At 42.0% G+C, this 19,783-nt stretch overlaps 4 protein-coding genes across 4 annotated transcripts; 3 read left to right on the top strand and 1 right to left on the bottom strand.

The window, feature by feature from the left end:
* Positions 1 to 3,031: 3,031 nt before the first annotated feature.
* Positions 3,032 to 3,676, top strand: LOC136979462 (uncharacterized). The gene has a single exon (XM_067275472.1). It carries the CDS (start codon positions 3,032 to 3,034, stop codon positions 3,674 to 3,676), a length of 645 nt encoding a protein of 214 aa, XP_067131573.1.
* A 6,190-nt stretch (positions 3,677 to 9,866) lies between these two features.
* On the top strand, positions 9,867 to 10,919 carry LOC136979461 (uncharacterized). The gene is made up of 3 exons (XM_067275471.1): positions 9,867 to 9,985; positions 10,103 to 10,346; positions 10,617 to 10,919. The coding sequence occupies exons 1-3, from the start codon at positions 9,867 to 9,869 to the stop codon at positions 10,917 to 10,919; spliced, it is 666 nt and encodes a 221-aa protein (XP_067131572.1).
* A 782-nt stretch (positions 10,920 to 11,701) lies between these two features.
* On the bottom strand, positions 11,702 to 13,000 carry LOC136979460 (uncharacterized). The gene has a single exon (XM_067275470.1). It carries the CDS (start codon positions 12,998 to 13,000, stop codon positions 11,702 to 11,704), a length of 1,299 nt encoding a protein of 432 aa, XP_067131571.1.
* Positions 13,001 to 13,388: 388 nt separating this feature from the next.
* LOC136979458 (uncharacterized) lies at positions 13,389 to 14,603 on the top strand. Its single transcript, XM_067275469.1, has 2 exons — positions 13,389 to 13,683; positions 13,765 to 14,603. The coding sequence occupies exons 1-2, from the start codon at positions 13,389 to 13,391 to the stop codon at positions 14,601 to 14,603; spliced, it is 1,134 nt and encodes a 377-aa protein (XP_067131570.1).
* Positions 14,604 to 19,783: the final 5,180 nt, after the last annotated feature.

The following is a 19,783-nucleotide window of genomic DNA, read 5'->3' as shown; positions in this document are numbered from 1 at the left end:
CACAATGTCTTGTAGAAACTGCCGGAATTTGGTTGATGTTGTGGGCCCTGGGACAGAACCGCGTCCTGTTCACGTAAGTGCAGGTATAGCTTTGCAGGCTCCTGTCTGTGCGGAGCGACTTTATGGACTTTTTCAGCCAGCGATTTCTGCACTCGATGTTCTGAGTGTGGGCCTCGGGATCATCCATGTTTACGAATCTACAAAAAAAAACAGATAAATGTCGCTTCTCCATAATGCTCGTCCATTTCTTTCAATTAGCACATAGCACATTTTTGTGCTTCTTACCTCCCGGGGCCCCGCTGGCTGTGGTTGACGATCTTATGTTCAGAGAAGCCCAAAAAAGCAGCACAATTGCGATACTGGGCCGCGCTGTCGGAAACAATGATGGAACCGGGAGCGATGTATCTGATCATGTGGCTGTACAGAACACGTCTGCTTTTGTTGTCTACCTGAAAGAATACGAGAAAATATAACACGTCTAAAATGCGCCAATGTCTGCCGGACAGCCTGCCTTACACGATAACTAAACAATAAAAAGAAGTAATGTTTCACTACTACTTACATGCCAGTACATCAGCTCTTGCGTTTTCCGACAGTAGGCACCAAATATTGTAATTTGGGCACCTACGTGGCCGCGGTTGTATTTTTGCCTTCAGGTGAAGGTCTCATCAATCTGAAAGAAAGATAAAAAACATTAATATAGAGAGACATTTCGGCAAAGTCAGCAACGTGGGTTGACGGTCACCTCGACGTGCAATCTTTCACTGCCAAGCTGGATGTTCTGAGCATGGGAGACGAAAACTTCCCGGCAGAAGTTGTACCAATCTACCGCTGTCGCGAGGGCCACACAGCATTGCTGCGCGGCGATGGTGACTGGGAGCTGCATGACCCACGAATATACCAAAGTCAGCACCTGTAAAATACAAAGAAAACACATCTGTTATACATACGGCATCGTAATCGGCACGATCAAATTACAGAAATTTCCAATCGACTGTAATATCATACTTCTTGCGCTGACAGTTTCGCCCATTCAAAGAATGTGTTGTGAATGCATGACAGGCTACTGGTGAACACGGCCCTCCTGATGGTGCCGCCTGTTTGTCATTTTACTGTTTTCTTTTGTTTCAGTTTCTTGCAGCGGTAGATGAATCCGAACCTCTCAGGTGGAGCCGGTTCCTTCTGCATGGGGCCTGCAAAATTACGACAAACACATTGAAATTGCTTAGAAACGTATCGAAACGCTGCACTGCGAATATCGGCTGCTCCTGTACATGCGAGAATCAAGCGATGCTTACCTCCGCAATGAGGACATGGCGGTATGGAACCGGTGAGGTCCGGATGAGGCACGAGCCCCACAAGATGGCAAAATTTCTGGGCGGCCTCTTCGGTGGGGAGGTAGGTACGAAATTCGTACGTTGTTAAGTTGTCAAATATGTTGTTGGGATCCACAACGGGAGACGCTGACGTATCACAATTGAATGGCATTCTACAAATACAAGCCAAATACAAATACTCCAAATACTATAAAACACTGATTGTCAGATACTGCAAAGCAGTATCTGACAATCAGTAGAGCGCCGTTAAGCTGGGGAAAAAGCTTGGATCCCAATTTTGCACTATCACAGATTAAATATTTAAATGCTGGCTTATAACTTCAAAGAGGTATTTATAAAAGATTAGTCTTGTATTTTTCAATAACAAATAAAATAACTTACAATGAAATTCAAACTAGAATAGCGAAGATCGAGAATAAGAACTAGAATAACGAATATTGAGAATAACGTAAATCACTTCATTTCTTGTAATTTATGCATTATCATAAAATCTTTCAGCAGCGGACCACGTAAGCCACGGCTGAAATATTTAATCATGGGTGTACTGTACGGGTGCGCCTTTGCGAGATCCGGGCCCCCCAAAATGACTATATTAGAACTTTCGAGACCCTTAAAAGTGGGGTAACATTTAAAAGTGAAAATTTTCGGAAGTACAACTAAAACTTGCGTTCTGAACGCTTTTTGCAGTTTGGAGCCCAATCACCGCGGGTTAACGGCGCACTTCTGTACTGTAAAAATTGTAAACATAGTGCAAATACCTGTTAACAGACGTCGCCCAAGTCCAACGTCAATAATTAATATTATTAGAATTAATATTCAAATACCGTACCTATCTTCAAAAAAGAAGACATACCGGTAAAAAACAAACTTAGTAACATAAATTGAATTCAATTAAATATATAACTAACCAACTCTAAAAATAAAACCCCTCGATGTGGGTTCCTGTCCGTGGTGAGGGGACCTCCCAGAGATGGTTTAGTATCTCTTCTATACCATCCCTGGGATCTGAACGCCCACCCGCGTGGTGTCCCGTATGCCAGAAAGGGGGATCCTGGTAGTTGAGGGGCAACATAACGTCCCCAACACACTGCTTTGGCCCCTACTTCGGATAAACGGGAGGCTCAAATCAGGCTCCGTTTGAGTCAATCGGCTGTTCGTTGAGTCATTGTTGACCTCGGCTTGGAGTCAACTGATCGATGCAGACCGGGCAGACACATCAGACAAGATGTGCTCTTCTTGACTGCATTGTGAGGGTATAGCTCCTGGGAAACTCTGGTGTGACGGTCTATGGGAGTCTCTCATGTGACGGCATCCCCTTGTTGGGCCCCATAATGGGTGGGGTCACTAGGAGCTGAATAGTTATTTCTAAACATGGATTCATCAAAATCAAAAATTACAAGCAATGATGCATCACCACCAAAGGAGGTCAGTTTCTCCAGCCAACCAGCTTATCTCATTGTGCATAGTTCTGGTGAAAAACCTATGTCTAAGTGTTCCCCTTTCCTAATTCAAAAGTTGTTTGAATCAACTATTGGGCATCTCAAGAAAATACAAAAATTTAGGTCGGGACTTACTGATAGAAGCAGCCTCCTCTCAACAGTCAGCAAAGCTTCTGAAAATGACATCTCTAGGAGACATAAAAGTCACTATCACACCACACGCAAGTTTGAACTCATCACGTGGTGTGATATCTGATGTCTGAAGATGAATCAGATATCCAGATCGGTCTTGCAGATCAAGGTGTCACTGCTGTCCGACGCATCTCCATCTGTCGTGATGGCAAGTTGATACCGACTAAACATCTCATTCTCACTTTCGGAAAGCTGACATTGCCATCATTTGTTACTGCGGGATATCTTCGATGCTCAGTTCGACCATATATTCCAAACCCACTGCGCTGCTTCAAATGCCAGCGGTTTAGACATTCTCAAACATCCTGCCGAGGAAAGAGCGTATGTGCACAGTGTGGAACTGAAAGTCACCAGAGCACTGAGTGTACTAATACTCTATGCTGTGTGAATTGCAAAGATGCCCATCCAGCTTACTCCCGGAAATGCCCTGCATGGCAGAGAGAAAAAGAAATCCAACGAGTAAAAACAGTTAGCAACATACCTTACCCAGAGGCTCGGCGCATGGTCACTTCAAGTGCACCATTGAAACAGAAGACATTCGCAGCTGTTTTGAAATCCACAAAGACATGTGCAGTTCAAACAGATATTTCAGTTTTTTCTCCACAACAATCTCTCACTCTCCATGCGAAATGCCTACTGATCCCACCAAAGGAAACACCAGAAAAAGAGAATGTAAAACAAAAAACACCCTTCCTAAAACAGGGGTAACAACAAGAAACCTGGGTTCTAAGAAGGATGGTAAGAACCCACTAAACAAACAGAGAGTGAAAGCAGCTCTCTCTAAATCTAAAAAATCAGAGGCTCAATCTATGAGTGAGTTCTCTGATATCTCTGATGAAGAGACTAATATGGAAGTGACACAACCAACCTCACCTCCGAAAGGAAAATCCTTTGTGAAATTGAAGAGGGACACTTTTGCGAAGAATGCTGCCTCAACAAATACGTAATGGATTACAAAATAATCCAATGGAACTGTCGTGGTTTCTGCAACAACTTCTCTGACGTTAAACACTTGACATCATCTACATCTCTGCGTGGCACTCCAGGAAACACATCTAAAACCTGGAGAAAAAATTTCTTTAAAAGGATTTGATCTCTACCGTAAGGATGATGACAGCCACAACCGCGCCAGTGGAGGTGTGGCTATACTTGTTTCAAACTACATCATGTCCTTACCGGTACAAATAACAACAGAGCTGCAAGCTGTGGCAGTCAGAATATCTATGGGCGTTACTGTCACAGTTTGTTCCATATACTTGCCACCAGATGTCAGAGTCAATGACGATGAATTGGAAGCGTTGGTTTAACAGCTGCCAACTTTGTTCCTTCTACTCGGTGATTTCAATGGCCACAATCCAATGTGGGGCAGTCACGATATCAATCGTCAAGGCAGAGCCATTGAGAGATTCGTAGGTAATCACCAACTATATTTATTTAATACTGGAGAAGTAACATACTTTCATGCCCCAACAAGAACATTCACTGCCATTGATTTATCATTAGCTAGTCCAAACTTGTTTTCAGCGTTTACATGGGAGGTTGGATCTAATCCACTCTCTAGTGACCACTTCCCAATATTTGTAAAATATCGAGGGAGAGGAAGCTGTGAAACAGCCTGTCCACCACGCTGGAAACTTGAAACGGCAGATTGGCCTGCATTTTTTTTTTGGCTAACATCACTGAGGAAATGGTCAATACTGCTGACATCAATGATGCAGTAGAAGTTGTCACATCGAGTATTATTCAGGCAGCTGAAAAAACAATTGGAAAAACATTAACCAGATATCCAAAACATCCGAAACCATGGTGGGATCAGAATTGCGAGGCAGCATTTAAAAAGCAAAAGAAAGCATGGGGTATTTTTAGAAGATACCCCACTGCTGAGAATTTGATTGCTTTTAAAAAAGCAAAGGCAAATGCCAGAAGAAATCAGAAGGCAAAGCCAAAGGGATTCTTGGAGGAAGTATGTGTCTAGCATAACATCTTCCATTCAGCTCAAAAGCAGTCTGGGATAAAATCCATAAAATTAATGGGAAATATGCTTCTCACTCCCTGTCTATGTTGGAAAATAATGGCACAATAATCAGTGATATACAAGGTATTTCTGATTTGTTGGGTGAGATGTTTTCCTCTTCATCCAGCAATATTATGTATACAAGGGATTTTCAGGTTTATAAAGCCCAAAGTGAAAAACAGTACTTAAACTTTCACTCTTCATTTAATGAGGAATATAATGTGCCATTCACCAGTATTGAATTACATAGAGCGATGTCTCACTCGGGATATTGCTGTAGGCCCGGATAAAATCCACTACAGCATGATAAAAAATCTGTCAGACAATTCTTTCAGTAATCTTCTGAATCTGTTTTACAGAATGGACAGAACATACTTTTCCTGACTCTTGGAGGCTATCTATCATTATTTCCATATCCAAGCCAGGAAAAGACTGAGAGAATCCCTCTAATTACAGACCAATCTCTCTTATGAGTTGTCTCTGTAAACTTTTCGAGAGAATGGTAAACAGATGTCTAATGTATTTCTTAGAGAAAAAGGATTACTTTTCACCACATCAGTGTGGATTCTGTAGGAACAGAAGTACCACAGACAACTTAGTAAATTTTGAAACATCCATACGCAAGCGTTTGTTAGATGACAGCATTTAGTGTCTGTGTTCTTTGATATACAGAAGGCCTTCGGTCGCTGCTGGTGATATGGGATACTTCGTGATCTGCATCAATTTGGATTGTGGGTAATTTGCCAATTTTTATAAAAAACTTCCTACAGAATTGAAGATTCCTAGTCAGGATGGGCAACACTTTATCTTGGTTTTTCACACAAGAAGAAAGTGTTCCTCAAGGTTGTACTTTGAGTGTGACTCTGTTTCTAATTAACCTGGTAGGGGTCGCATGTCCCATTCTGACCCTCACACTTTGTTATGATTTGCTGAATCTTTAATAATTTGTGTTTTACTGATGTCACTCACAGTAGCTTCCTATATTCTTTGTTATTATCGGAACGTATGGCCATTACTCAGTTTCGCAGAATGCATTAAAAGATAATGGCTCTTTTGGGTTATGGTGACCCACATCGACCCTTGACTTCTGTAAATTTGTATTATTAATGTAATGTAAATGTAATAAATATAATTTTTTCAAATCATGGAGTTACATACCTTTTCTGTGATAAAAATGCCTTTTATCATCACTAATTTTTTCATGTTTTTTCAAATAGAATGTTTCAGATACTTGTTAAATTTTCGTGGAAATTTTTATATGTAAATTCAAATGTCAATAAATTATTAACTACGGTTTACAAAGTTAACATATATGTTAAATTATTTCTGTTTAGTAATTAAATAATGTTAACAGTTTAATTTTTAATATTTAAAATGTGGGTCGAGGTGACACGCAGCAACCCCTATGATTGTCAAATGATACGACCCTACCGGGTTAAAATTAACAGCATAGCTAAGTGTCTCCCTCCTAGTGTGAAAACACACACTGTATGTAGATGACTTTTAGATCTCCTGCCAGTCTAGTACTTCTATAGTATAAGTGCTTCTACTCAGTGCTGGATTTACCTATCGGATGACTAAGCTGAAGCCCGAGGCCTCGTAAGTCTCTTAGTTTTTGCATTTTTTAATTTCATCTTTATAAATTGTGGGTATCAAAATATTATGAAGTTATTGGAAATTTTAATAATTGTTTCATTGTTTTAAACATTTATACGAGTAAAAACCAGTTTAAAAATCACAAAGAAACAAAATATCGCTGCAATTATTTCATTGTTTACTCTCTTAATAGTGCTCTATAATAAGTTTCTTCTAAAAAAAAGTAGAACCTCACACTTATTTCTAGTTTAGGACCCATAAAATGTTGATGCGGGACTGTATCTATAACTGTTCTGTTCTTCGTCTGTGACCTTGTCTCAGAGACCTACAATGTGTGTGCATTACACAAATGTCTAGAAGAGCCCTGGTAAATCATGTTTATGCTTTTCTTAATGATGCAATGTAAAGTAGTTTTGTGCTACGGTAAATACATATACATAGTGATTATTTCATTAACTTATTGAAACTTTAAAATAAATATGTTCTTACATGTCTGGCATAAGTATTTCCCTGCTCATGATCGTCCCATGAATAATTCAGCATGTCGGATCTGAGAGTCATTGAAGGGATCACCTACTTTCCATCGAAAGATATTATAGTATGACGTAGAGCAGTGATTCCCAAACATTTTCGAGCCATCCCCCCCTTGGTTCCAAAACTTATACCAAACACCCCAACCAGTTTTTTCTTCCCAGTGTGAAAAGCTTGGAAATACTTTTAGAAAAACTTTTCTATGAACTTTACACTTTGATCCTTAGAGTGCATTTTTCTCCTCATCTGGAAACCATTAAACTCAACGTTTCTCATGATTTTAATGGAGGAATGGGAAAGGTGATCTGAATCCTCGCCTACGATCGCTACTACCTTGCTGCTTCTCCCCTCGTTGTGGGTTCCTGTCCGTGGTGAGGGGACCTCCCAGAGATGGTTTAGTAACTCTTCTTTACCATCCCTGGGATCTGAACGCCCACCCATGTGTTTGCCATGCGTGGTGACCCGTATGCCGGAAACGGGGATCCTGGTAGTTGAGGGGCAACATAACGTCCCCAACACACTGCTTTGGCCCCTGCTTCGGATAAACGGGAGGCTCAAATCAGGCTCCGTTTGAGTCAATCGGCTGATCGTTGAGTCATTGTTGACCCCGGCTTGGAGTCAACTGATCGATGCAGACCGGGTGGACACGTCAGACAAGATGTGCTCTACTCGACTGCATTGTGAGAGTATAGCTCTTGGGAAACCCTGGTGTGACGGTCTGTGGGAATCTCCCATGTGACGGCATCCCCTTGTTGGGCCCCATGGTGGGTGGGGTCACCGGGAGCTGAATAATAATTTTTAATATGGATTCAATAAAATCTAAAACACCATGCACCAATGCATCACCACCAAGGGATTTTACTTCTACCAACCAACCGGCTTACCTTATTGTTCATGCTACGGGAGAAACATCTCTGTCCAAATGTTCCTCCTTTTTGATCCAAAAATTATTTGAATCAACCATTGGGCATCTTAAAAAAATTCAAAAATTGAGGTCAGGAGATTTACTTGTAGAGGCAGCCTCTCCTCAACAGTCAGCAAAGCTTTTAAAAACTAAATCTCTAGGAGACATAACTGTCATTATCACACCACACACAAGTTTGAACTCCTCACGTGGTGTGATATCTGAGGTCGATCTGAAGATGAATCAGACATCCAGATCGGTCTTGCAGATCAAGGTGTCACTGCTGTCCGACGCATCTCCATCCGTCGTGATGGCAAGCTGATACCGACTAAACATCTGATTCTCACTTTCGGAAAGCCAACATTGCCATCATTCGTTACTGCGGGATATCTTCGATGCCCAGTTCAACCATACGTTCCAAATCCGCTGCATTGTTTCAAATGCCAGCGATTTGGACATTCCCAGACCTGCAGCCGAGGCAAAAGCTTATGTGCACAGTGTGGAACTGAAGGCCACAACAGTACTGAATGTAAAAGTACTCCACACTGTGTGAACTGCCAGGATGCCCATCCTGCCTATTCCCGGAAATGCCCTGCATGGCAAAGAGAAAAAGAAATTCAACGCCTAAAAACAGTGAACAACATACCTTACTCAGAGGCTCGGCGCGTGGTCACTGTAAGTGCACCAGTGAAACAGAAAACATTTGCTGCTGTTTTGAAGTCCACAAACACACGTGGGGTTCAGACAGACATTTCCGTTTCACCAAATGAATCTCTCACTCGCCATGCTAGATGTTTATTAACTCAATCCAAAGAAACAGAAGAAAAGGAGAGTATAAAGAAAAGAACACCCCTACCTAAAGCAGGGGTAGTAACCAGAAATGTGGGTTCAAAAAAAGCTAATAAGAACCCACTCAACAAACAAAAATTAAAATCAGCCCTCTCTAAATCTAAAAGATCAGAGACTCAGTCTATGAGTGAGTTCTCCGACTTCTCAGATGAGGAGACTAATAAGGTGGTTACATCACCAGCCTCACCTCCAAAAGGCAAATCGGCTGTAAAATTAAAGAGGGATACCTTTACAAAGAATGCTGCCTCAAACACATAATGGATTATAAAATAATCCAATGGAACTGTCGTGGTTTTCGCAACAACTTCTCTGACATTAAACACCTGACATCGTCTACTTTATCTCTCTGCGTGGCACTTCAGGAAACACATTTGAAATCTGGAAAAAGAATTTCTTTAAAAGGATTTGATCTCTACCGTAAAAATGATGACAGCCACACCCGCGCCAGTGGAGGTGTGGCTGTACTGGTTTCAAACCGCATCCCGTCTTTACCAGTACAAATAACAACAGAGCTGCAAGCCGTGGCAGTCAGAATTTCAATCGGCGTTACTGTCACAGTTTGTTCCATATACTTGCCACCAGATGTCAGAGTCAATGATGATGAATTGGATGCCTTGGTTGAACAGCTGCCAACTCCATTCCTTTTACTCGGTGATTTCAATGGTCACAATCCAATGTGGGGCAGTCCCGACATGAATCGTCGTGGCAGGGCCATTGAGAGATTTATAGGCAATCACCAACTGTATATATTTAATACCGGAGAAGTGACATACTTCCATGCCCCAACAAGAACATTCACTGCCATTGATTTATCATTAGCCAGTCCGAACTTGTTTTCAGCATTTACATGGGGGGTTGGATCTAATCCACTTTCTAGTGACCACTTCCCAATATTTCTAAAATACCGAGGCAGAGAAAGCTGTGAAACAGCCCGTCCACCACGCTGGAAACTTGAAACAGCAGATTGGCCTGCATTTTCTTCTTTGGCTAAAATCACTGAGGAAATGGTCAATACTGCTGATATCAATGATGCAGTTGAAGCCGTCACATCGACTATTATTCAGGCAGCTGAAAAAACAATGGGGATAACATCAACCAGATATCCAAAGCATCCGAAACCATGGTGGGATCAGAACTGCGAGGCAGCATTTAAAAAGCAAAAGAAAGCATGGGGGATTTTAAGAAGATACCCCACTGCTGAGAATTTGATTGCTTTTAAAAAAGCAAAGGCGAATGCCAGGAAAATAAGGAGGCAAAGCCAAAGGGATTCTTGGAGGAAGTATGTATCTAGCATAACATCTTCCACCAGCTCAAAAGCAGTCTGGGATAAAATCCATAAAATTAATGGGAAATATGCTTCTCATTCCCTGTCCATGTTGGAAAATAATGGCACAATAATCAGTGATATACAAGGTATTGCTGATTTGTTGGGTGAGACGTTTTCGGCTTCATCCAGCAATATTATGTATGCAAGGAATTTTCAGGTTTATAAAGCCCAAAGTGAAAAACAGTACTTAAACTTTCACTCCTCATCTAATGAGGAATATAATGTGCCATTCACCAGAATTGAATTACATAGAGCGATGTCTCGCTCGGGGAATACCGCTGTAGGCCTGGATAAAATCCACTAGAGCATGATTAAAAATTTGTCAGACAATTCCCTTTGTAATCTTTTGAATCTGTTTTACAGAATATGGACAGAACATATTTTCCCTGACTCTTGGAGGCTATCAATCATTATTCCCATTCCCAAGCCAGGTAAAGACTGCAAGAATCCCTCTAATTACAGACCAATCTTTACAGAGGCAACTCGTAAGAGACTCTTTGAGAGAATGGTAAATGGGCGTTTGATGTTCCTCCTAGAGGAAAAGAACTACTTTTCACCACATCAGAGTGGATTTCGTAGGAACAGAAGTACCACGGACAATTTAGTAAAGCTTGAGGCATCCATACGCGAAGCGTTTGTTAGACGACAGCACTTAGTGTCTGTGTTTTTCGATATAGAGAAGGCCTATGATCGCTGCTGGCGATACGGAATACTTCGTGATCTGCACTAATTCGGATTGCGGGGTAATTTGCCAACCTTCATAAAAAACTTTTTACGGAATCGAAGATTTTAAGTCAGGATGGGCACAACTTTATCTAGGCCTTACACACAAGAAGAAGGTGTTCCTCAAGGTTCTCTTTTGAGTGCGACTCTGTTTCTAATTAAAATTAACAGCATAGCTAAATGTCTTCCTCCCAGTGTGAAACACTCTCTGTATGTGGATGACTTTTAGATCTCCTGCCAGTCTAGTAATAGATTATTATAGATTATTATAAAGGTGATAGGAGGCATTACTCATAGGTATATCCTCGAAGGGGATGAAAAGAAATGAGAAGGAGTTAGTTTAAGAGAAAGTTGCTTTGGCAGAGGCCGAAAGGGGGTGAAGAGTTTGAAAAGAAGTGATAAGAGGAAGGGGAGGTCATGAGCCGCACCGAGTGTTTATTTAAAAAGCAATTATATACATATTTACAAAACATGGACATTTTCCATGCGTACAGAAACTGCGGCTAACATTTGCCGAGTTGAGAAAATTATGACAATATTAATGAATAATATAATAAAAAAGTATACATAAAGACGCAGAGTGTGAGTCTGCGAAGAAATTAAGTCGCGGGTCGAATAATACAAAAAAAAAAAAAAAGAAAAAGAAAAATAAGATTAATACCAGTAACATAAAATAAAATAGCATGCAAAATTTACAGTAAATATAAGGACACGTGACATTAGAGAGCTCGTAACAGTAGATGAGTACTAACAGAAATAAAGTGTAAACAGTAATAAACGCGAGAAGTGCTAGGAGTTTAAACGTAAGTCCAGAGCTTTTGTGGCTTTGATAAAAGCCATGAGTTCCTTATAAGTGTTCTTATTGTGCACTAGTTCACTGAGTTCACATGGCCAGTTATGGCCTTCCTGTATGACCGTCCTGAATAGGTTATACCTCAGATGGTCGAACTTGCTGCACTTGAATATTAGATGTTCATTGTCTTGAACAGACATGTTGTCGCACTGGCAGTGGGGGGTGTCACTGTGGCCGAACCGGTGTAGATATCCTTGAAAGTTGCCATGATTGGTGAACAGCTGGCTGGTGATAAAGTTAACTGTGACGTAGTTTAGTTTTAGTCTGTTATGGATGTTCGGAAAAAAGCTGTAGGTGGTTCTGCCTGTATTACCTTCGTCCCACAGGCGTTGCCAGATGCCAAAGGCCGTGTCTTGAATTAGGTGTTTTGTTGCTATTAAAGGAATGTCATCGTAGGCGAGTATAGATGAGTTGGAGGCCCCCTCTTTTGCAAGGCGGTCTGCTTCTTCATTTCCTATGACGCCGGCGTGGGATCGGGTCCATAGGAAAATGACCCTGTTGTTGCATTTGATCAATTCTTGGATGATGAGCCTCTGGAGATTGCCGCCACTTTTGTTGGTGTTGAGGCTAAGGAGAGCAGCACGACTATCAGAGCAGATGACAATGCGGCTGTTCCTGAGGTTGCGGGAGGTGTTGACGTACTGAAGGGCTCTGTAGATTGCATAAAGCTTGGCTTGCATTATAGTGCAGTGGTAGGCAAGGTGGAAGCTTTCACGGTGGATAAATGTATTGTTGTGGGTAGAGTAGTGGGCCAGGCCGGCTCCCACACCGTCCTTGGACCTAGAATCGTCAGTATAGACGATTTGAGTGGAGAAGGACGTGCCGAGGTCGTTGTTGATGTAGATGATGGGCTGCTTGGCTGGGTGAAGAGGTGATGGATAAAAAGTTTTAGTTCGGGTTTTACAATTTAGGTTAAAGAGCGAGTCCATATCAAGGTTTGGCAAGAGGCTAATGCGGAGGTAGTTGATGAAATCTTTCTTTTTTTGAGTGGTCATGTTGAGGTGGGTTAACCTCCACAAAGCCATGATGGCTTGAGCCCTGAGGAAGAGCGGAGGGAGACCAGTAATAACTTGCAGCGATGCCGTTGGTGATGTCCTATAAGCGCCGGATATGCAAAGTAAGCAGATTCGTTGGACTTTGTCAAGGGCGCGTTTGATATGAGCCCCCCTCGATGTGGGTTCCTGTCCGTGGTGAGGGGACCTCCCAGAGATGGTTTGGTATTTCTTCTTTACCATCCCTGGGATCTGAACGCCCACCCACGTGTTTGCCGTGCGTGGTGGCCCGTATGCCGGAAAGGGGGATCCTGGTAGTTGAGGGGCAACATACCGTCCCCAACACACTGCTTTGGCCCCTGCTTCGGATAAACGGGAGGCTCAAATCAGGCTCCGTTTGAGTCAATCGGCTGGTCGGTGAGTCATTCTTGACCTCGGCTTGGAGTCAACCGATCGATGCAGACCGGGCGGACACGTCAGGCAAGATGTGCTCTTCTTGACTGCATTGTGAGGGTATAGCTCCTGGGAAACCCTGGTGTGACGGTCTATGGGAGTCTCCCATGTGACGGCATCCCCTTGTTGGACCCCATGGTGGGTGGGGTCACTAGGAGCTGAATAGTTATTTTTAAACATGGATTCAACAAATTCAAAAACCACAAGCACCATTGCATCACAACCAAAGGAGGTCAGTTCCTCCAACCAACCAATTTATCTCATAGTACATAGTACTACTGAAAAACCGATGTCTAAGTGTTCCCCTTTCCTAATTCAAAAGTTGTTTGAATCAACTATTGGACATTTAAAGAAAATACAAAAATTGAGGTCAGGGGACCTACTGATAGAAGCAGCCTCCTCTCAACAGTCAGCAAAGCTTTTGAAAATGACATCTCTAGGAGACATAACAGTCACCATCACACCACACGCAAGTTTGAACTCATCACGTGGTGTGATATCTGAGGTCGATCTGATGTCTGAAGATGAATCAGATATCCAGATCGGTCTTTCAGATCAAGGTGTCACTGCTGTCCGACGCATCTCCATTCGTCGTGATGGCAAGTTGATACCAACTAAACATCTCATTCTCACTTTTGGAAAGCCAACATTACCATCATTTGTTACTGCAGGATATCTGCGCTGTCCAGTTCGACCATATGTTCCAAACCCACTGCGCTGCTTCAAATGCCAGCGGTTTGGACATTCTCAAACATCCTGCAGAGGAAAGAGCGTATGTGCACAGTGTGGAAGTGAAGGTCACCAGAGTGCTGAGTGTACCAATACTCCATGCTGTGTGAATTGCAAAGACGCCCATCCTGCCTACTCCCGGAAATGCCCTGCATGGCAGAGAGAGAAAGAAATCCAACGAGTGAAAACAGTTAGCAACATACCTTACCCAGAGGCTCGGCGCATGGTCACTTCAAGTGCACCATTGAAACAGAAGACATTTGCAGCTGTTTTGAAATCCACAAAGACATGTGCAGTTCAAACGAATATTTCAGTTTCTCCGAAAGAATCTCTCACTTGCCATGCGAAATGTCTACTGATCCCATCAAAAGAAACACAAGAAAAAGAGAATCTAAAAGCAAAAGCACCCCTACCTAAAACAGGGGTCACAACAAGAAACCTGGGTTCTAAGAAGGCAAGTAAGAACCCACTAAACAAACAGAGAGTGAAAGCAGCTCTCTCTAAATCTAAAAAATCAGAGGCTCAATCTATGAGTGAGTTCTCTGATATCTCTGATGAAGAGAATAATATGGAGGTGCCACAACCAATTTCACCTCCAAAAGGAAAATCCTCTGTGAAATTGAAGAGGGACACTTTTGCGAAGAATGCTACCTCAAACACATAATGGATAACAAAATAATCCAATGGAACTGTCGTGGTTTCCGCAACAACTTTTCTGACATTAAACACTTGACATTATCTACCTCATCTCTCTGTGTGGCACTCCAGGAAACCCATCTGAAACCTGGAGAAAATATTTCTTTAAAAGGATTCAATCTTTATCGTAAGGATGACGATAGCCACAACCGTGCCAGCGGAGGTGTGGCTATACTGGTTTCAAACCGCATCCCGTCCTTACCGGTACAAATAACAACAGAGCTGCAAGCTGTGGCAGTCAGAATTTCAATTGGCGTTACTGTCACAGTTTGTTCCATATACTTGCCACCAGATGTCAGAATCGATGAAGATGAATTGGATGCCTTGGTTGAACAACTGCCGACTCCATTCCTTTTACTCGGTGATTTCAATGGCCACAACCCAATGTGGGGCAGTCCCGACATAAACCGTCGAGGCAGGGCCATTGAGAGATTTATAGGCAATCACCAACTCGTATTTATTTAATACTGGAGAAGTGACATACTTCCACGCCCCAACAAGAACATTTACTGCCATTGATTTGACATTAGCTAGTCCAAATCTGTTTTCAGCGTTTACATGGAAGGTTGGATGTAATCCACTTTCCAGCGACCACTTCCCAATATTTTTAGAATATCGAGGCAGAGAAAGCTGTGAAACAGCCCGTCCACCACGCTGGAAATTTGAAACGGCAGATTGGCCTACATTTTCCTCTTTGGCTAACATCACTGAGGAAATGGTCAATACTGCCGATATCAATGATGCAGTAGAAGTTGTCACATCGAGTATTATTCAGGCAGCCGAAAAAACAATGGGGAAAACGTCAACCAGATATCCAAAACATCCGAAACCATGGTGGGATCAGAATTGTGAGGTAGCATTTAAAAAACAAAAGAAAGCATGGGGGATCTTCAGAAGATACCCCACTGCTGAGAATTTGATAGCTTTTAAAAAAGCAAAGGCAAATGCCAGAAAAATAAGGAGGCAAAGCCAAAGGGATTCTTGGAGGAAGTATGTATCTAGCATAACATCTTCCACCAGCTCAAAAGCGGTCTGGGATAAAATCCATAAAATTAACGGGAAATATGCTTCTCACTCTCTGTCCATGCTGGAAAATAATGGCACAATAATCAGTGACATAAAAGGTATTGCTGATTGTTTGGGTGAAACATTTTCGTCCTCATCCAGCAATATTATGTATACAAAGGATTTTCAGGCTTACAAAGTGCGATCTGAAAAACAATATCTAAACTTCCACTCCCCATCTAATGAGGAATATAATGTGCCATTCAGCAGAATAGAACTATGTACAGCAATCTCTCGCTCGGGGAATACTGCTGTAGGCCCGGATAAAATCCACTACAGCATGATTAAAAATCTGTCAGACAATTCCCTCAGTAATCTTCTGAATCTGTTTAACAGAATATGGACAGAACATACTTTTCCAGACTCTTGGAGGCTATCTATCATCATTCCCATACCCAAGCCAGGTAAAGACCACAAGAATCCCTCTAATTATAGACCAATTTCTCTGACTAGTTGTCTCTGCAAACTTTTCGAGAGAATGGTAAACAGACGCCTGATGTTCCTCCTAGAGGAAAAGAACTACTTTTCACCACATCAGAGTGGATTTCGTAGGAACAGAAGTACCACAGACAATTTAGTAAACCTTGAAACATCTATACGCGAAGCGTTTGTTAGACGACAGCACTTAGTGTCTGTGTTTTTCGATATAGAGAAGGCCTATGATCGCTGCTGGCGATACGGAATACTCCGTGATCTGCATGAAATTGGACTGCGGGGTAATCTGCCAATTTTTATAAAAAACTTCCTGCAGAATCGTAGATTCCAAGTCAGGATGGGCAACACTTTGTCTAGGCCTTTCACACAAGAAGAGGGTGTTCCTCAAGGTTCTATTCTGAGTGTGACTCTGTTCCTAATCAAAATTAATAGCATAGCTAAGTGTCTTCCTTCCAGTGTGAAACACTCCTTGTATGTGGATGACTTTCAGATCTCCTGTCAGTCTACTAACATGAGTTTTATTGAAAGACAACTGCAAACCTCCCTAAATCGCATAGACAATTGGTCCAAGATCAATGGTTTTACTTTTAATGCAGAGAAGACCTCGTGCATCCACTTTTGCCGAAGGCGTGGTTTGCACCTGGAACCTGAAATTCACCTAAATGGGGTTAAAATCCCAATGGTCAATGAAGCAAAATTTTTGGGTGTCGTGTTTGACCATAAATTGACGTTCTTACCACACTTGCGCAATTTGAAGAGTAGATGTTTAAAATCTCTGAACCTTTTAAAGGTATTATGCTGCTCATCCTGGGGAGCAGACAAATGTTCGATGCTCAGGATATATAGAGCCCTCGTTCGCTCTAAGCTGGATTATGGATGTGTTGTTTATGGCTCTGCGCGAGAATCTACTCTTCGGATGCTGGATCCAATCCACCATCAAGCATTGCGTTTGTGCACTGGTGCATTTCGAACTTCTCCTGTTCAAAGTTTGTACGTGGATGCTTATGAGCCTCCACTATCTCTCAGGAGAGAGCAGTTGTCTTTGTTCTATTACATTAAACAGAAATCTCTGGCTAAACCTTCAGTTTATTGTAGAGTATCAGATACTCAGCTGAAAAGATTATTTACAGCTCGCCCAAGTTGTGTCCCTACATTTGACATTAGAATGGAGAATGTAAGCAGCACGATTGACCTGGACACAAGCAACATTTCACAGGTCGAGGTCGATAATATATCACCTTGGTCAACTCCTGTGATTAATGTTGACTTTAGCTTAAAGCAGTTTCCTAAAAGGAAATCACCCCAGACTACGTCTATAGACAGCACTTTGCAGAAATTCAACATCGTGACAGGAATTTAATTCCTATATTACACAGATGGATCTAAATCGGATGACTATGTTGGCTTAGCCTTTGTTTGCCAGGATGAAATCGTGGCAGAGCAAATAGCACTCGAAGTCTTCCATTTTTACTGCGGAGTTGCAGGCTATTTATTTAGCCCTAAAGTATATAAATAGGAAAGGTCATCGTTGCTGCGTGATTTACACTGACTCAGTTAGTGCACTTCAGGCTTTGATCTCGTATGAAACTAGTTTTCACTCCATAGTGATTAAAATTCGTAAGCTGATTTGCCATCTTTTTGCGAGGAATTTCTCTATAAAATTTTGTTGGGTCCCAGGCCATGTAGGTATAAGAGGGAATGAAGAAGCTGACGCAGCTGCAAAGTCAGCAAGTCCTTCTCAGCATACAATGCATATTGAAGGAGGTGACTTGAAGCTAGTTGTTAAAAAACGACTAGAGGAGAGATGGCAAAATGTGTGGAACGCACAAGTCCACAATAAACTACACGAGATCAAACCTGTGATAGAAAATTGGACACAGAAGAAACCTTATGACAGGAGATCTGAGGTCATTCTTACTCGTTTGAGAATTGGACATACTCGACTGACTCATCAATACCTTTTGAAGGGTGATGACCAGCCTGTATGTCAGTATTGCAACTGTAATGTAAGTGTTAAGCACATACTGAGCAATTGCATCGCCTCTGAACGGATTCGTAGGCAGCATTTTGGAAATGCAAGTTTTAAAGAGATTTTGGGCCAGAGGCCAAATGTTGATAAATTATTGAACTTTCTAAAAGTTACAAATATTTATAAAGAAATTTAATTATTTATTTATTTATATATTAATACATGTTAGTTGTTACACACTTTAGTATATAAACATAATTGTGAATAAAATTATTGTTATTGGTTTTTTGTTTTATTTTATTTTTTAATTGTTATTGTATGTACATATATTAACGTAATGTTGTGGCGCAGCTTTGGCCTATTGTGGCCCTTGTGCCAATAAACTTTAACCAACCAACCAACCGTTTGATATGAGCCCGGGAAGCAGCTGTTTCCCAGATCGGCGTGCCATACAGGATAATAGGCTCTATGGCCTGCTTGTAAATGTGGATTAGGTTGTTAACATTAAGCCCCCAGTTTTTACCAGCTAGATAGCACAAAAGGTTCGCTAATTTGGCCGCTTTACTGCAGACATGGTCAATGTGATAATTCCATTTGAGGCCTTGATCTAGAATTAAGCCGAGATACTTTAGTTTGTTCGTGTGCTTGATTTTTATGCCGTTTATCTTTAAGGAGGGGGGTTTCTGTAGCTGGCGCCCCCGTGACATTAGCATACAGATTGACTTGTCTGTATTGATTGTAAGCTTGTTGTTGTCGCTCCAAGTGTGAATGACGTTTAAAAGTTTGTTAGCTTCCTCCTGAAGCTTTTCACTATTTCTGCCCGAGAGCATCAGAAGGGTGTCATCCGCATAGCCCTGAAGGACCCAGGGCACGCTGATGTTGCTTGGATTGATTCGAAGAAGCTCGTCATACATAATGTTCCATAGCCCTGGGCCCGACCTAGAGCCCTGCGGGCAGCCGCGCGTCATATTTTGTATAATCGGTGGGTCTAGGTCATAACTTCCTACAGACCTGTTGTTGAGATAGTCTTTCAGGATGTTATAAAGGTTGCTAGGGCATTTGTGCCGCTTGAGAGAGCTTAGAAGTGATGGCCACCAGAGTGAATTAAAAGCATTACTGTAATCAATAGAAACCATGAGCACATGGTGATTGATGTCCCAGGCCTTAGCGATGAATTGCATGGCATGATGTAGGGCGTGGTAGGTGGACTTTTTTGGGACGAAGCCGAACTGGTTATTATGGAGGAGGTTATTGCAGTAGAGGTAGTGGTTAATACGGTTGATTATGAGCCCGTCTAGGGCTTTGCCCAAGACTGGTAAAAGACTAATCGGCCTAAAGTCGGTCGCCTTATCTGGTGTTGCTTTGCCGACTTTAGGGATGAACTTGATTGCGGCGTTTTTCCAGGAGGTGGGGAATTGTTGGTTTTCAAGGCATTTGTTGTAAGTGTAAACAAAGGCGATAGGAACTGCTTCGTATGCCTTTTTAGCCATGAGGGGTGTAATCCCATCAACACCTGGGGCCTTCTTGTTGCGCATGGTGAAAATTGCTGCACGGACTTCGGCAAAAGTGAAAGGGACATCGTTGTTAGAGTTTGGATGAGTTAAGACACTATTCCTGATGCTAGTTTGAGTGTAGTTGTCTTTGCTGGAATCATCCAAAGGAAAATGTGTGTCGAGAAG

The sequence above is a fragment of the Centruroides vittatus genome, unplaced genomic scaffold (genome assembly GCF_030686945.1).
Source record: "Centruroides vittatus isolate TY-2023 unplaced genomic scaffold, ASM3068694v2 contig_626, whole genome shotgun sequence".
Taxonomy (NCBI): domain Eukaryota; kingdom Metazoa; phylum Arthropoda; class Arachnida; order Scorpiones; family Buthidae; genus Centruroides; species Centruroides vittatus.
This window is presented reverse-complemented; position numbering and strand designations above follow the sequence as displayed.

Bases quoted from the DNA above. Each gene is read 5' to 3' on its own strand.
- LOC136979462 (XM_067275472.1), top strand. From the start codon at position 3,032: ATGTCTGAAGATGAATCAGATATCCAGATCGGTCTTGCAGATCAAGGT.
- LOC136979460 (XM_067275470.1), bottom strand. From the start codon at position 13,000: ATGGTAAAGAAGAAATACCAAACCATCTCTGGGAGGTCCCCTCACCAC.
- LOC136979461 (XM_067275471.1), top strand. From the start codon at position 9,867: ATGGTCAATACTGCTGATATCAATGATGCAGTTGAAGCCGTCACATCG. The intron at 9,986-10,102 runs GTGGGATCAGAA...GGCGAATGCCAG, and splicing joins CCAAAGCATCCGAAACCATG to GAAAATAAGGAGGCAAAGCC. The intron at 10,347-10,616 runs GTTTATAAAGCC...CCCATTCCCAAG, and splicing joins TGTATGCAAGGAATTTTCAG to CCAGGTAAAGACTGCAAGAA.
- LOC136979458 (XM_067275469.1), top strand. From the start codon at position 13,389: ATGGATTCAACAAATTCAAAAACCACAAGCACCATTGCATCACAACCA. The intron at 13,684-13,764 runs GTTTGAACTCAT...TCGGTCTTTCAG, and splicing joins CACCATCACACCACACGCAA to ATCAAGGTGTCACTGCTGTC.